The 17459-nt window shown below is 41.3% G+C and overlaps 1 protein-coding gene across 3 annotated transcripts in view; it reads left to right on the top strand.

Annotated features, from left to right (window-relative positions):
* The window catches only part of LOC118359458 (chemokine-like protein TAFA-1), a 32429-nt gene extending 30737 nt beyond the window's left edge, over positions 1-1692 (top strand). For all 3 annotated transcript variants that reach the window (XM_035737977.1, XM_035737974.1, XM_035737976.1), the window contains 3 exons: positions 762-886; positions 1143-1201; positions 1337-1692. In XM_035737977.1, coding sequence (XP_035593870.1) covers positions 762-886; positions 1143-1184 — 167 coding nt within the window. In that variant the 3' untranslated portion in view covers positions 1185-1201; positions 1337-1692. The remainder of the gene's footprint in view (positions 1-761; positions 887-1142; positions 1202-1336) is intronic.
* Positions 1693-17459: the final 15767 nt, after the last annotated feature.

Genomic DNA, 17459 nt, shown 5'->3' with positions numbered 1-17459 from the left:
TGCTTTATGAATTGTATGTATTGGGTTTTTGACTGATGAGGCACAATTTTACCATCTCTAGTAAAGATCCAACAGAAGCCAATATTAGCCTATATGCCTCCCTATATATTCTTCCTGTGCTGTACAGCGAGCATTACTTCTCACCTGCTTGTATGCTTCTTTAGATTCTAACCATTAGATGATGTTGCCATAATTACTGAGCAGAGTAGACAGAGTGAGGGAATTTCAGGTCTATTCTGTCTGTCAGGACTGACAGGGTATTTTCTTCTGTCAAACATCTGAGATTTGCTGGACATTTAACCTGTATTTAAGGCAATTTTCTTTTCCCAGAGCAAGAATATGGCCTGCATTAGAGTCACAGCTATGCCTCCTCCTACACATGTCTAGGCGTCTGTCTTTCTCTTTGATTTATGACGCATGTAAGAAATGCAATGATATACAATTCTTTCAATAATTCACATAGGGTTGTTTCAGTGCATATTTTGTTTTGTAAGTACTGGTACAAGGATTGCCATTTGGATTTTGATCGATTATCACACCATACAGGTAGGGATGTTACAGATCTAAGACAAGGGAGAGTTGACAGTTACTTTGATATTTGTCAGACAGATTCCCACAATTTAGATGTGTGTGTCATGTGATGAACAAAGCAACAGACCCTCTAGTCACCAATCCATCTCCAAGTCATGCACTGCTATCACATATAGCCGTTCCACTGGGTAAGACATACTCAGGTCACCTTATCCATTTGTTGCCTGCAGCATCCATAGTGATTGGGAAGTGGTGGTGCGAGATGGAGCCCTGCCTGGAGGGAGAGGAGTGCAAGACGCTGCCTGACAACTCAGGCTGGATGTGTTACGCTGGGAACAAGATCAAAACCACCCGGGTAAGATAGCCTCTCGTTACCATTTGAAACAGAGACATACTGAAGGAGGGAGAGTTACAGTCATGAGGAATTTGCACCAATAGAACAATACAGACTTTACATTTAAAGACAAAGGCACAAGGTATTGACTGAAGTATATATCTATACTACCTAATACCTATGTTTTACTGGTTAGGGCCTGTAAGTAAGCATTTCACTGTAAGGCATTTCACTGTACATTTTGATTTGTTTTACTAATGTCTCCTTTCTTTTTTAGAACACCCAACAGCCTGCAAGCGAAGAATACCTCGAACTTTAGACGGACCAACTGCAGAGGTCAGCTTTGACATGTTCCATGGAGCTGTTACTGTATACCATCTTATCATAAAGCCTCTAATAAACAAGATGAACATTATAGCTGCACTGCAATATATCACAATATCTTAGTGCTCTCCCTTTTGTTTGTTTCAGATCAATCCAAGGACCCAACAAAGACATTCAGTTTGCTTTCCTGGATGTGTGAATTCTCAAAAAAAACTGCTGCTCAAGGGTACTGGGAATGGTGCAGTTCAAGGATACCAATGGGGGACCTTATTGAATTCTGAATTTTGTTCTTTGAGGAAACACTGCTTTTGGATGTACAGCACATCTGTTGTCAGAAAACTCAGACAGACTGCGAGATGGGCAGACATTTCTGGGTTACCTTTAGCAAGTACTTGCAGCGGGGAGTCAGGATTCTGTATATACCATGTTTCAGTGTCTTCATGTTAACAAGAACATTGTCTACAGTATGATGGTGGTGAGATGTAAATGATTCCAAACCCTGATCTGTTCTGTTCTTGTCCATGTGTTCTAGGTTTCAGACCACAGACAAAAGTCTAATACTTCTCAGACATTCAATAACCTATAGGTTTTACATCACGGGAGGACGCAAATGTACATTGGTTGTTAAAAGGAATAATTTGACCAATATAACAACACATATTTTTGTTATGGAAAAAAAACGTTTTTGTATTTGAATGCATTCAGTCAACTCAGTTGCTTCGTCATCCCTCTTAGAAATAACAACACTTGTAGTCCAGTTATCCTTCAAAAGGTTGACTGCTCACCAAAAATACAGTATGCTTGTTTTGTTTTTTACTCCTTTAGATGCCTTATGTGTGTCTTCTTCAACAACATATTAAAAGTCTACCAATGCTCTGTGCGTAAATATTGAATTAAAGTAAGTTGTGTTATGTAATTAAATATATATTTTGTACTGGCTGCACAGAGCCATTTACCTCTAAAGTTGAAGTATCGACGAAACAGCCTATCCTACTAAGTGATGAAATCTGGATAATAATTGCCTCTATAGCTCCCAGATGTCAGAAAGCACAACGATCACAATCAACTAGCTTGCTAACTGGGTTAAGTAAGTAGAGGAAAACGCATGAACAGAATATCAATGTTAAATTTGTATATGTATCTTTGTAATGGGTACTAGACCAGTTGTTCCACTAAAACAACACAACACAACTCCAGCTCTCTTCCCTGACATAATTCTAACCTAACAAATAGTTTTTTTTGGTATCCTGCTCTCCGTGTAAATAAGAAATGAGCTTGTTTAGGACTAATAAGGACAGTCAATGAAAAACACATTTTCTCTGAAGTCTTCCACTTAACAAAGAATGCTCAACGGAGCATGAAGCAGATTATACAAAGACTATTACAATGCGTCAGGGAACCAAGCAGCCAGTGGGCAAATTAGATTTAAATCCACCAGACACCCTGAGTGTTGCTCTCTGGCACATGTTTTCTGAAATCTTCATATGTGTGGATCAAACACATCGTACAAACACACACTGAAATCACATCACACCAACGACAGGAAGGCTAGAGACAACACAATGCAATATGCAAGTAAAGGCACTGTATCCTAACTGCATTCTAGAAAGTCTTATATGGGCTCGTATCCACAAAGCATCTCAAAGTAGGAGTGCTGATCTAAGATCAGTTTAGCCTTTTAGATCATAATGAATAAGATCATATGGACGCTTTGTGGATGCCGTTTCTTAAAGAGGATTCCAAACTGAACAATAGGTTATTATCAGTATCACAATAAGCTGCAGAGCGTTCGATTTGCCTGCTGAGGGACCTTCTTTTCATCATAGGCCTACCAAGCGAAGTTTGCTAACATGATCACCTTTTCAACATTGTTTTTAGGAGTGTTTAATAACGATTGCTGCTGACTGGCATAATGGGCTACATTGATTGGTTGATCACGTCAATTGGATAGCAAGCTAATAACTAGCCCAAAGGCCAGCAGATGTTGATATTGATATGGTATTGATGGTTTCATCTTACTGTCCAAACACATTGTATGTAGCTGGCAATGCATTCATATCTCTCGTGGAACAGTTCGTACCCAAAACATTGTCCATTCAGGCTGCAAAGGCATTTTCCACCACTATGCTAGTGGCTTAGAATGCGTTTGGACGGTAAAATGGAAACGACTCAATATCGCCATCTGCCAGCCTTTGGGCTAGCTAATAACAGATTACGTCAATATGGCTAGTTAACTAGCTAACTTTCAGGGGATAAACTAGATGGCTATATCCAAATATTGTTTGATTTGCTTGCCATCTATAGTGGCAATGACAGTAGTCTGACTGACAACTTTACCAGGATGAGGACTTGCCATTATCAAGCTCTTTCCAAAAGCCTAATCTCTGATGGAGCAAGCTAAATGACACATGTTGTTTGCTTAGCTAGCTAGCTATTTTCCAAATGAAAAGACTACCCTCATGTGTCTGAAAATGCATGATCACTTGATGTTTAGTGATCATGAAAAGCATGCTGTTACTTGCTGTATAACTCTGATGATAGAGCTAAATGTGGAATAATCGGAAATGTGTAGTTCTTACTATACTCTTCCAGAGGTGATGATATCAAAAGCAAATAATTCTAACATTTAATTAACGATCCGGCACATAGCTGTCAATGGTTTTAGTGGAGCTGGTCATCTCAAAATCGAATGATGTGCACTGTATTGTGACATTTGATTGATAACGACCGATTGATGAACTGGCAGTGTGCACACTACCTGTGTGAGGACACAGCCGAAGAGAGCAAAATAATTACTTAACCACTGTTTAATGGACTATATGCTTCCTTTAAAGGCTCCCTTTACAATCATGCTGCAGATGAAATGATTAAACACAGAGGACACCAGCTGGTGAGACTGGGCTACTGGGATTCTGGGAAAAAGATAAATGAGAGAGGTGAACGGTAGTTGAAGGTGAAACCACGGTATGCAGCATTTTGCCTCATGGAGGGAATCAAGTTTAATTGTCACATGCACAAGTACAGTGAAATGCCTTTCTTGCCAGCTCTAAACCCAACAATGCAGTGATCAATATCAATGTAGTACAAAAAAATAGCATAAGGTAGAACAAAAACACACAAGAAATAAAAATAATAAAATGAGAAAGTAAGAATATACAGGGTCAGTTCCAATTCAACATTTACACTGTGCAGGGATACTGGAGTGATAGAGGTAGAAGTGGATGGTCCTCAGAGTAGGAAGGGGAGAACCATCCTCCTCAGTGAATTTCCCAAAAATGTAAATAGTGAAACATTTAAAAAGTTATCCTTTTTAGATACAACAATACTAAATATAAAAAAAAAAACACTTTGTCTCAGAGGAAACACCATACACCTGGTGACCGTGTCAGCGCGCATGGGACAAGGATATCCTGGCCAGCCAAACCCATCCCTAACTCGGAAGACGCTGGGTGTCGCATCATTGGTCTCCCGGTCATGGCCGGAACGGGTCTCGAACCAGCATCTGTAGAAACGCAGTTTGCACTGCGATGCAGTGTCTTAGACCTCTGCGCCACTCGGGAAGTTCCAGCCACAAAGTTTTTAATGCTTATCAATTGCCTTGCACAAAGTAGCAAAATACAAAAATACTACACAGGACTCTTAAAGAATTTCATTTAAATGTTAATTGTATTTTTTGATCACAGAAACAATGAGGAAAATATGAGAAATAAATAAATAATGAAAGGTGTAATAATCTGCCAGAGAGTTGCCCCAATCGGCCCGAGCCCCAAGTAATACATTTGCGCCACATAACTCTCACCGGAATCGGCCCGAGCTCCAAGTAATATATACATTTGGGCCTGATAACTTTCACAGGAATCGGCCCGAGCCCCAAGTAATACATTTAGGTCAGATAACTCACACCGGAATCAGCCAGAGCTCAATCCCCGCATCCTTGCCCATGACGTCAGCCGAGTCTGACTCTCAGCCGAGTACCCCGACTCTCAGCTGGAATCGGCCCAGATCCACTGTGCTAGCTGGAATCACTCTGTAGGGTAGCACCATGGTGTAGCCAGAGGAGAGCTAGCTTCTGTCCTCCTCTGCGTACATGGACTTCAATACAAAACCTAGCAGACTTATGGTTCTCACCCCCTTCCATAGACTTACACAGTAATTATGACAACTTCAGGAGGACATCCTCCAACCTATCAGAGCTCTTGCAGCATGAACTGTTCACCCAATCGAAGAATCAGAGAATGAATCTAGCATAAGCTATAGTAGAGCTAGCTAGCACTGTAGTGCATAAAATGTGTTGAGTAGTTGACTCAAACAGAGAGAAAGACAATAGTTGAATGGTTTTGAACAAATTCATTTCTTCCAAAATGAAGGTGAAGCAAGAAAGAGAGAGCGAAAGTTAGCCATATTTGGTTGTATTTTTTTAACTTTCACATTCGCTTCGCAAGAAAATTTGGCGAGCTAGTTTAACCTACTCAAACACCTGGCTCAAACAGAGAGGGATGCTATGTTACCTAGCTGGCTATAGCTATCCAACACTGGAACTCTTCCAAATCAAGGTAAGCTTTTGGTTTTATTAATTTATTGCCACCTTGGCCCGCCGGGGACTGCATTCTGTCTGTACACTGTAACTGCTAAACTGCATTCTGTCTGTACTGTACTGCATAAATGTAGCGGATTTACTAACGTTTTATTTCTAGTACTGTAGTTCTCGTTAACTATGACTTGATAACAATGTAGGCTGTGTGTAGTAGTTAGCGGTCATGATACGAAGGTTTGGCTTGGAAAGGTTTTTTCGCCTTTTTCACTGATGTCCACAAGCAAAGGGAAAAGGTGAGAGGAGGAGAATATTTGTGAGAAGTAATTACATATACAACGAGCAAAGTGTTTATGTGGCTGCTATTACAGTGAACTGTGTTTGCGTGGGATATGGGTGGATTCCTTCCACCGATTAGGTTGAAAAATGTTTCTCAAACTGAACGAAATGGGGATAAACATACCTGAATTTGCCCAATAGAAACTGTAATTTGCAAATGTTGGACGAATGATTACACCCTAGACCAATTAGATGCAGGCAAGTGTGTGCAAGGCAATATTGAATGTGTAACTGTCTGTCACCTTCATTACTCAAAATTCTCCCGACCTGTGCACCTACGTTGTAAACTTTCATTTGCAGGCTAGGTTGTAGCAACCTCGTGGTGGATACAGGGAAAATTAGAGTATCATGTAGTATCCTTACCCTAACAATGTTACATTGAGCTGGGTGAATGGAATATGAATGACAGTCATCCAATATGCTGAAATAGAAATAAGGCCATGCTGATCAAAATAAAATATTTATCTTCCCTCATCTTAAACGGCACCAACCACCACTGAGAGGTAGATATGTATAGGGGTTAGGTGACTAAGCATCAGGATGTATGATAAACAGAGTAGCAGCAGCGTAAATTAAGATTGGATGTGAGTGTGTGAGCGTGTGTGCAGAGTCAGTATAAATGTTTGTGCATGTCATTTGTGTTTTAGAGTGTCAGTGTCAGTGAGTGTGTAAAGTCCTGTGAGTGTGCATAGTGACAATGCACAAATAAAATAATTACGAGGGTCAACTCAGATATTCCGTGTAGCCATTTTGTTAGCTATTTATCAGTCTTATGGCTTGGGGATAGAAGCTATTTCAGGCGCCTGTTGGTGTCAGACTTGATGCACTGGTACCGCTTGCCATAGAGAAGCAGAAAGAACAGTCTATGGCTTGGGTGGCTGGACTCTTTAACAATTTTCTGGGCCTTCCTTTTACAAGCCTAATATAGAGTTTCTGGATGGCAGGGAGCTTGGCCCCATTGATGTACAGGGCTGTCCTCACTACCCTCTGTAGCGCCATGCGATCGAGAGTGGTGCTGTTGCCATACCAAGCAGTGATGCAGCCAGTCAAGATGCTCTCAGTGTTGCAGCTGTAAGACTTTTTGAGGATTTGAGGGCCCATGCCAAACTTTATAACCTCTTGAGGGGGAAGAGGCGCTGTTGTGCATTCTTCATGACTGTGTGTGTGTGGCCCAAGTCCTAATGATTTGGACCCCGAGGGACTTGAATCTCTCGACCTGCTCCACTGAAGACCTGTCAATATGGATGGGGGCGTGCTCACCCCGTTTCCTGCAGTCCACAATCAGCTCCTTGGTCTTGTTGACTTTGAGGGAGAGATTGTGGTCCCGGCACCAGGTCACTGACCTCCTCCGTGTAGGTTGTCTCATCGTCGCCTGTAATCAAGCCTACCACTGTCATGTCGATAACAAAGTTGAGGGTGGTGGTGGAGTCATGTGTGGCCACGCAGTCGTGGGTGAACAGGGAGTACAGGAGGGGACTAGCGTGGAGTGCAGTTGAGATTGCGTCATCTATGGATCTGTTGGGGCGGTATGCAAATTGGAGTGGGTCTATGTTGTCTGGGATGATGGAGTTGATGTGTGCCATAACCAGCCTTTCAAAGCACTTCATGATTATAGCTGTGAGTGCTACAGGGTGGTAATCATTGTGGCATAAAGCCTTAGAATTCTTGGGAACAGGAAGGATGTTAGTCATCTTAAAACATGTGGGGATTACAGACTGGGACAAGGAGAGAATGATATTGACTGTGAACAAGACTGCCGGCTGATCTGCTCATGCTCAGCTAAATTGGTGCGCAGTTGAAGTACTCTGAAAAGTCCTCATCTTCAATTATCTGTGGATGAGTTGTTGAAACTGAGGTCCTGACGCTCAGTGGTCATTCAAAATTGTGTGACCAGAATATGGGTGTTAATCCTGGTGCTCTGGCCGAGCGACATTCTCAATACGGCTGCTTATCCTACCAATAGCTACTCAATCTCAGATTCCAATTGTCTCATTCAGTCACTCTCCTCTCCCACTTCCCCGGAACCTGACATTCAGCCATATTCTGTTTCTAACTACTAACTAACGATTTGTTTGGTCCTCCTTTACACTACCAAACACTGTGGCACTATTGATAATTTAATGTCAGCTAAGTGCAGGAGTTTCTGAAGTAGCACCAGCACCATAAAATCAGACATTCTTAAGTCACGCTCTGGGCCTCTCCCAAGGGGCCTGATTTCTCACATTTGGGTGCAGAACCGTGACAAATACGTGACAACTGACGTTGATCCGCCTTGACTTTCTGTCAGGACGTGATTGAGGCATCATGGGACAACAGTGCAATCTGGACTCAGGGGGAGACGTAACATAGTAACTGTACATCTGTCTCCTCAATTTAGTATGATATGTTGTGTTTTGTATGGTATGTATGAATTTGTGCATATCCATCATCCATTTCATATGATATGTTACGAATTACAATTTGTATGATATGTTACGAATTGTAATTCGTTCAATATGCTACGAATTTGCAGTGCGTATGATATGTTATGAATTTCAATTTGCTGTGGCTAATGTTAACTAGGTGGCTAACGTTCGCTAGGCTAGGGGGTTAAATGATTAAGGTTAGGGTTAAGGGAAGGGTTAGCAAACATACAAAGTAGCCAATTAGGTAAAATACTAAAGTTGTCCGTGATGACATTCAAACACGCAGCATTTGGTTTGCTAGACATTCGCGTTATACTTTAACCCATCCTCCCGAACAACCACCCTCCTTTTGATTTTGCCTCAAGTAACTTTCTGTCTTATGTAAACATACCAAACGTAACATCACATACTAACTCGAGTGTCCCGGATTTACATTTTATATGTTACGTCTTGTCTCTGAGACCAGGCAGGCTGAACATTGAGGTACCTATGGGACCCCTTTCCTGCTGGATCCCCATGGAATACTTTAGATATGAACATATTCAAACGGGGTGACACTAACAGTATATTCATTCTCAATGTGGTACTTTAGATCTGCAGCAACCCATTTACACATTTTCAAAGTCAGTCAGTATCAATATCATGATGGGTGGTGTCAGGTATGAAGTCAATGATTGTATCAAGAGGGAGTTAATGAACCTCTAAAGTGAATGCCACTACTTCAGCCATCATTACATTTAAGTGAATGTCTAATGTACAGTAGTTTATGTGGACAACTGGCAAAAAACAATGCATGGCCACATACAGACTGTACATAGATAGTAGAGTAAATCAAACTGCTCTAGTGTTTGCCATTCTCTCCAAGTACAACAGGCAGCAGCTAGCCACCAATATATTACCAAGTCTAATCACATCCTCGCAAACCAGGCACTGTCTCCTTGTTTCCCTGTGGGATGCTGGGATTTCAAAGTCAAGATAACGTGGACCAAACTGGATTCTAATTAAAGTTGACATCAGGTTCCTCTCCCGGCTCCTCCAGCTTTCATCTAAATCATTCATGCTGAGAAGGCCGGGGCCGCCACGCCATTTGGGCTCTATCAATGATTAAAGACTTGATCAAGCAAACAAAAACAATAACACATTCAACAGTACCAGATTTGTGGGATTTAAAAGCCCCTAGATTGTCATCTTTAAAACATTTACTGACATCATATGAGTCATGTATGAATCCTACGAATAGTATACCAGTTGATGTTAACTCATAGCATTATTCACTCAACATATTATCATTAAGCATTTGTGTAACAATTGTTGCTGTATGTCATCATGTCATGACGTCAACTTGGCAGTAATCTAATGCACTGATTAATTCCTATGAATTATACATATAGCATGTTTGATAATAACATACTTATACAGTATACAGATTAGAATGAAGGTCAGGGAAAGTGATATTTCAAAATCTTTTTAGAATACAATCATTATATTTTGTGAAAGTGCCACAGTGATAAATCTACAGAGTTACGCCTTGTGAAGTATATATTTTTGCAAAAACATACCAGACTGACGCTTATTAATAATATAATGTTGACAGGGTAGTGTTTTCATTGGTGACCTGCTGTGAACCCGCAGCCTGGAACCTGATATTCTTTGACATGTGTTGAAACTGACACTGACAATGTGTTATGTGTTGGGGGCCTGTCTCTCAGTGACCTTGGACACTCAGTGTACCTTACATAAACATTACCCAGCTGATGTTCAGGAAGCAATCATGTTTAAATGTACAGCTTTTCCCTTGTAAAGGACCTATCACAATGCAAAGGTGAATTCAATAATTGTTGATCTGTAAAATGCCTGTTTTAAAATATTTTACAAAATGAATGAAATCTGTGAGAAGGGGTGAGAATATTGTGGTAACACTGGGGCATACAAAGCTACAATAGTTACACAGTGAATAAGGACATTGTGTATAATGCTAGAACAACATGGTAGAATGTGAAATGTAACCACATTGCCTTGTACTGTCTGGGTGACATGAAATAGACAGTGTCGGAGTCTTTTTGTGGTCTCCCTCCCTATCTGTTGTGTCTTGCTGTGGGTTATTTTCTTGTCTCTGCTGTGAGCTCACCATGTTGACTTTAATAGAGTGTGACAGTAAATTACAATTACCCATATGCAAGATACTTTCAAAATAGTCCATGAAATTAGGCTGCCCTGATATGACAATTGTTTTATAAATCATAGATACATATTAAATAATTTAAATTACATATTAAATCATTACTGCAAAAATGTTCATACATACTAATTATTAGCATCAGACACAGCACGATGAAAACAGGGAGAAAGACTGCATACTGTGGTCTTCATGTACTTGATAAGAAGTAGCTACAGTACACAGTAAGCATCTATCTGCCTGTGCATACAGCTATGAGACGTAAAACTACTGTACATGCACTATGAATTAATTATACACAGACAGATTAACTAAACATTAATATTAGTCTGATTAATATTATATTCATTCAAATATAATTGTTAAACTCTCTAATTATGTTAAATGTAAATCCAATTCTAGACGTCATGCAGAAGACAAGACAAATGGAACAAATCTTTGAGCCATGACCAAATTGCAGGGTGATTTTAATTCTTGCCTCACCAGGCAAAACACGCACGCACACACGCACGCACGCACGCACGCACGCACGCACGCACGCACACACACACACACACACACACACACACACACACACACACACACTGCAATAATGGTCATATTTATCATATTCACACTTTATTAATTAGCTGTGTCATCTCTAGGTTATTAGGAGACGGTGATGATGAATACATTTGGAACAGAAATAATTGTGAACTGTTAATGTTGAGTAGGGGAGAGTGGGGTAAGTTTAGCCAAAGGGGTAAGTTGAGCCACCCTTGTTTCTAGTAAACCATACGCAAAATTAATCATTTGACCAATGATTAATTTAATGGAGTCCGTAAAGGAAGAAACCACATGGAAAAGTGCTAAGCAAGTTTCAGAAGGTCCAGAAGGCAGATTTTAAACAAGTCAAATTAATTTATTGTGTTTCAGGTTTCGTTATGTTTGGATCTAAACCAAACTACTAGATATTTTAAGATTGTTGAATAGATTGAATACTTCAGTTGGGGTCTCAATATGACGTCCTAAACCTAGCATGAAAGTGCATCCTCGTAGCTGTGTGGGCTAATATAGTGAACATTTTTGCCTTGGGGCACGTTTACAAATGAAAGTGTTTTCTTCCCAGGCATAATGCAAGGCATTATCACTGGGATATGAGATAACAACAAGACCTGGCCTATGCTAAACGTGTTTATAAAAAAGTACAAAGGGTTTGTTAGGCGTTAAGCCTGTGTTAAAAGATTGTGATTGTGTTGAATTGTGTTTGGGAAATAAAGATAGACATGGTTCTAAAAAGGTAGTGGTAATATTTCATTCATTCAGGTGGCTTAACTTACCCTGTCCCGCGGCTCAACTTAACCTACCCCGTCCCGCGGCTCAACTTAATTTACCCTGTCCCGCGGCTCAACTTAATTTACCCTGTCCCGCGGCTCAACTTAATTTACCCTGTCCCGCGGCTCAACTTAACCTACCCTGTCCCGCGGCTCAACTTAATTTACCCTGTCCCGCGGCTCAACTTAATTTACCCTGTCCCGCGGCTCAACTTAACCTACCCTATTCGGATTATTTCCAGGGATACACAATATCCTGAAATATATGTAGATATCTTAGAAATAATACTATATTTCCCTTGACGAGGTGATGCTGAATGTAAAAACAAATCTCAATTTACCCCTCTCCCCTGAATCTCTGTAGGTTAGGTTAGACATCATATACACTAGCATTAATGATTCTGTCACAAACATGACATTACATATGACCATTTGTGACAGTTAAGAAGATGTCAATGCCAAATAATTTTACATGGTAATGATTTGGGCAGTGGTGAGCAAACAAGCAGGTTGACGTTTATTGTCATGAATCTTGCCCTGTAGTCAGAACTGAGAGATTTCCACTAGATGGGCTGGCCGCAAAATCAAATTGTCGATATCGTAAGAATTTTTATCTTAATTTAAGGTTAGGGTTAGGCATTACGGTAGGCAGTGTGGTTAAGGTTAGGGCTAAGGTTATGTTTAAAAACAGATTTTTTTGACTTTGTGGCTGTGTTGGCTAGTGACCACTTTGCAGAGTTACCTCCAGGGCAACAATCCTTACAATAAATGCCAACCTGTGAACAAACAACTCTTTGTGTTGAGTTTTAATCATAAATGGCTGTCTGTCATGTTCTGATGGGTTGTCATGATGTGATGTTGCTTTAGGAAGAAATTGGTTTACTGTATCATTGAAGCGCTGTATCATCAAAACAACTCGACAACGTAGTGGTAAAATGTAAAAACTTCGCTCCTGAATTCTGAAATTACTTTAAGAATGAACAAAAGAATGACAATTATTATGAGTATACGCAGATGTACAAAAGTGTTGAGAAGACAGAAAGTAAGAATGGTAAATGACATTAGAATGAATGTTCTATTTTGCTTGTAGACACAATTTGCTTGAAGGCACAGACATTTCTGCACCATTTCACATCATTGCTATTACAGAGGTCCTCTCCATGGGAGACGGGAGTTGGAAAGACAAACTAAAGCGTGATGTAAATACTCTCGGCAGTGAAGAAGCTTCTTTCCTCCCTCCTCCTCTTCTCGTGATTTGCATTTCAAACAGCCGTTGTTTTGCATCTGTCTATTTGCATGCCATCGCATCCTTGCAGGTGGTGGCTTGTCTAACTGGGTGAGATGAAAAGCTCTCTGTGCACGTGTGTGTGTGTGTGTGTGTGTGTGTGTGTGTGTGTGTGTGTGTGTGTGTGTGTGTGTGTGTGTGTGTGTGTGTGTGTGTGTGTGTGTGTGTGTGTGTGTGTGTGTGTGTGTGTGTGTGTGTGTGTGTGTGTGTGTGTGTGTGTGTGTGTGTGTGTGAATCTCTACACATATTGTATCAATAAGAATTCCCAAATCGAAGGCGCTTCCACTTGTCACTAGCAGGGCACTTTGCTTAATGAGACAGTCTAGGCAAGAGTCTCTCTCCATAAAGCCATTGGTCCAAGTTCACAGTCTATTTATTGAAACATTGTCCAGTTGTGTCTCTGCGTGTGGCTCATCTAAAACTTAGCCTGAATGCATACAGCAATTCCCAGCTCAGCATTTATCTGTCACGGAAAGACAATGTCCCGCTGACAGAACACAATATGGAATCCCATTGAAAGACTTGCCAAGCTATATGTTTTATCTGCCCGTTAGTCTCAGGTAGGAGCTGGCTGCCATGGCTAAACCCATCTCTGTCTCTCAGAGGACACAGTCAGGGAAGTAAGGATGAGTACTGTATGACATAGGCGTTCCTCTTGAGTTCACATCAGTCACTCTACTCATTTGATAGGGCTGCTCATTTGCTATTGTATTCCTCATTATATTCTGGGGACTGAAGCAGATCTTCACTTTTTTTCAAAGCAAAAAATGTGTGTGATTGGCAACTGGCCAGGCCGTGGCACATTCAGGGTCTCAGTCGATTGGCTGAGATGGTTTTTTTTGGCTACCGCGCCACCTGAAAAAGGAAAAAGAAGAAATAAATACAGGAACTTCCAAAAGGTCCATTAAATGCTGGGTCACCCTGAGCCAAGACTTCTTTCCTGGGCATCATTATTTCTGCTGCAGCTAGCCTAATCCACATCCCAGACAGATTTTATGTAGTTGACATGAAAATGGAAGCAAATAGTTTATTCCTCAGCAGATGTTAGATGGGTGTAATATACCTGTCCAGAAAGCTTCATGTTGGACTGTTTGTTGTCAGTTTTTATTAATCAATGAATGTATGCAGCACATGTTCAGCTGATTTTCTATTCTCTTTGAGTTGACTCTCATTAGATATTTCCCTACTGCATATCAATTTGAAGCTGATAAAAGCCAAGACATATCACATATTTGCACATTCCTCAAGTCTGTAGTTTGTCCACAGGCATTTAAGGCTGTCAGATTGAATTACATCCCATTACGATATCTGTATCAGATGGTTTACATGTATAAAACAGTCTCATTTCATGTTTTTCTTTTGGTCCCATCTTCCACAGGATTACCAAATGAGGCTTGCTTAGCCCTCTGTGGCTGATTGGGAGCAGCAGTGTTGATTCTGCCTATGGGAGCAGTAATTGTGACTGATTGTGGGATATTTTATCATCAAAGCAAGGCTTATTGCAAGTACTGTAATCGCATGTGATGATTCCGCATAAACACTGTCGTTCAATTTTTGCATTAACTAGATGGGAAAACATGGGGGGGATAGAGAGAGAACAGGAGAGAGAGAACAGGAGAGAGAGAACAGGAGAGAGAAAACAGGAGAGCGAAAACAGGAGAGAGAAAACAGGAGAGAGAACAGGAGAGAGAACAGGAGAGAGAGAACAGGAGAGAGAAAACAGGAGAGAGAAAACAGGAGAGAGAAAACAGGAGAGAGAAAACAGGAGAGAGAAAACAGGAGAGAGAGAACAGGAGAGAGAGAACAGGAGAGAGAGAACAGGAGAGAGAAAACAGGAGAGAGAGAACAGGAGAGAGAGAACAGGAGAGAGAGAACAGGAGAGAGAAAACAGGAGAGAGAGAACAGGAGAGAGAGAACAGGAGAGAGAAAACAGGAGAGAGAGAACAGGAGAGAGAGAACAGGAGAGAGAACAGGAGAGAGAAAACAGGAGAGAGAACAGGAGAGAGAGAACAGGAGAGAGAACAGGAGAGAGAACAGGAGAGAGAACAGGAGAGAGAGAACAGGAGAGAGAAACAGGAGAGAGAGAACAGGAGAGAGAAAACAGGAGAGAGAAAACAGGAGACAGGAGAGAGAGAACAGGAGAGAGAACACAGGAGAGAGAACAGGAGAGAGAACAGGAGAGAGAGAACAGGAGAGAGAGAGAGAACACAGGAGAGAGAAAACAGGAGAGAGAGAACAGGAGAGAGAACAGGAGAGAGAGAACAGGAGAGAGAGAACAGGAGAGAGAGAACAGGAGAGAGAGAACAGGAGAGAGAGAACAGGAGAGAGAACAGGAGAGAGAGAACAGGAGAGAAAACAGGAGAGAGAACACAGGAGAGAGAAAAACAGGAGAGAGAGAACAGGAGAGTGAAAACAGGAGAGAGAACACAGGAGAGAGAAAAACAGGAGAGAGAACACAGGAGAGAGAGAACAGGAGAGAGAACACAGGAGAGAGAAAACAGGAGAGAGAAAACAGGAGAGAGAGAACAGGAGAGAGAAAACAGGAGAGAGAAAACAGGAGAGAGAAAACAGGAGAGAGAGAACAGGAGAGAGAAAACAGGAGAGAGAAAACAGGAGAGAGAAAACAGGAGAGAGAAAACAGGAGAGAGAGAACAGGAGAGAGAACAGGAGAGAGAAAACAGGAGAGAGAGAACAGGAGAGAGAAAACAGGAGAGAGAAAACAGGAGAGAGAAAACAGGAGAGAGAGAACAGGAGAGAGAAAACAGGAGAGAGAAAACAGGAGTGAGAGAACAGGAGAGAGAGAACAGGAGAGAGAAAACAGGAGAGAGAAAACAGGAGAGAGAAAACAGAACAAAACAGGAGAGAGAACAGGAGAACAGGAGAGAGAAAACAGGAGAGAGAAAACAGGAGACAAAACAGGAGAGAGAGAACACAGGAGAGAGAGAACAGGAGAGAGAGAACAGGAGAGAGAAAAAACAGGATAAAAAACAGGAGAGAGAAAACAGGAGAGAGAAAACAGGAGAGAGAACAGGAGAGAGAAAACAGGAGAGATAAAACAGGAGAGAGAGAACAGGAGAGAGAGAACAGGAGAAAAAACAGGAGAGAGAAAACAGGAGAGAGAAAACAGGAGAGATAAAACAGGAGAGAGAGAACAGGAGAGCGAAAGGAGAGCAAAACAGGAGAGCGAAAACAGGAGAGAGAAAACAGGAGAGAGAGAACAGGAGAGATAAAACAGGAGAGAGAAAACAGGAGTGAGAGAACAGGAGAGAGAGAACAGGAGAGAGAAAACAGGAGAGAGAAAACAGGAGAGAGAGAGCGAAAGTGTGACTGCAAGTGCTTATATTTCTTCTTACTTTTATCAAAACCATCAATCATTACATTGCCTTTAGGCTATTTATCGTAATCTTTACACAGGGACCACTTTAAAACAAGTATGCATCATTGGTGTCATTTCCCTGATGGGTTTCGTTGTTAAAACAGATGTGTAGTTTGCTTGTCATTATATTTTATATTTCTAAGACACTTATAGATTTTATACCTTTAAAACCTTTGTTTTATGTGTTTTATTTTGGGACCATGGTGTTAGTGCTGTTCTTAACACACTGTGTTCAGCTGGATTTTACTGTCTCCTGGAGCTAACATTAGCAGGCTAGCCTCTGCTAGCTCCGGCTAGCTTGATTACCTGGCTGTCACTGGCAAAGCTTGTCTCACGTTGGGACCGCTGTTTCTACCCTGAGTATAAGCATGTCAGACTCCTCTGTTTTGGAGTCGGATTCAGGGATGGACAGTAAAGTCATAAAATGTTAGACCTGTGATATGTTTACTGTCGTGAAAAGGAAGAATTTACTGATTTATACATTTGTGAAAAGTGTAAGCAACTCGTTGCCTCAAAAGACTGGAAGACTGAACTACTAGAGGAGAACAGAGTCCTGCTGTTTTGATGCAACACTTGTAAATTACCGAGAGGATAATCGAGGGTGCTCTATGAGATTGGGCTACTCTGCAGTAGCTACTGAGGAAACCACCTTGGACCATTTTCCCGTATTAACACATCCCACCGACAAGAACGGGAGAACTACTGCATCTTGCTCTACACCTTCGGGGGCAAAGTGGAATCGAGTTAGAAGAAGGAAAGAAGGAATATTCCAACGTATCCTCCGTCTGCCCTCTCGACAAGAACTGCAGCTCTCAAACTGTTTCGCGGCCCTGACCCTGGCCCTC

Source organism: Oncorhynchus keta, chromosome 27, assembly GCF_023373465.1.
Source record: "Oncorhynchus keta strain PuntledgeMale-10-30-2019 chromosome 27, Oket_V2, whole genome shotgun sequence".
NCBI classification, from domain to species: Eukaryota; Metazoa; Chordata; class Actinopteri; order Salmoniformes; family Salmonidae; genus Oncorhynchus; species Oncorhynchus keta.
Note: the sequence above shows the minus strand (reverse complement) of the source record. Positions and strands in the feature narration are given on the sequence as shown.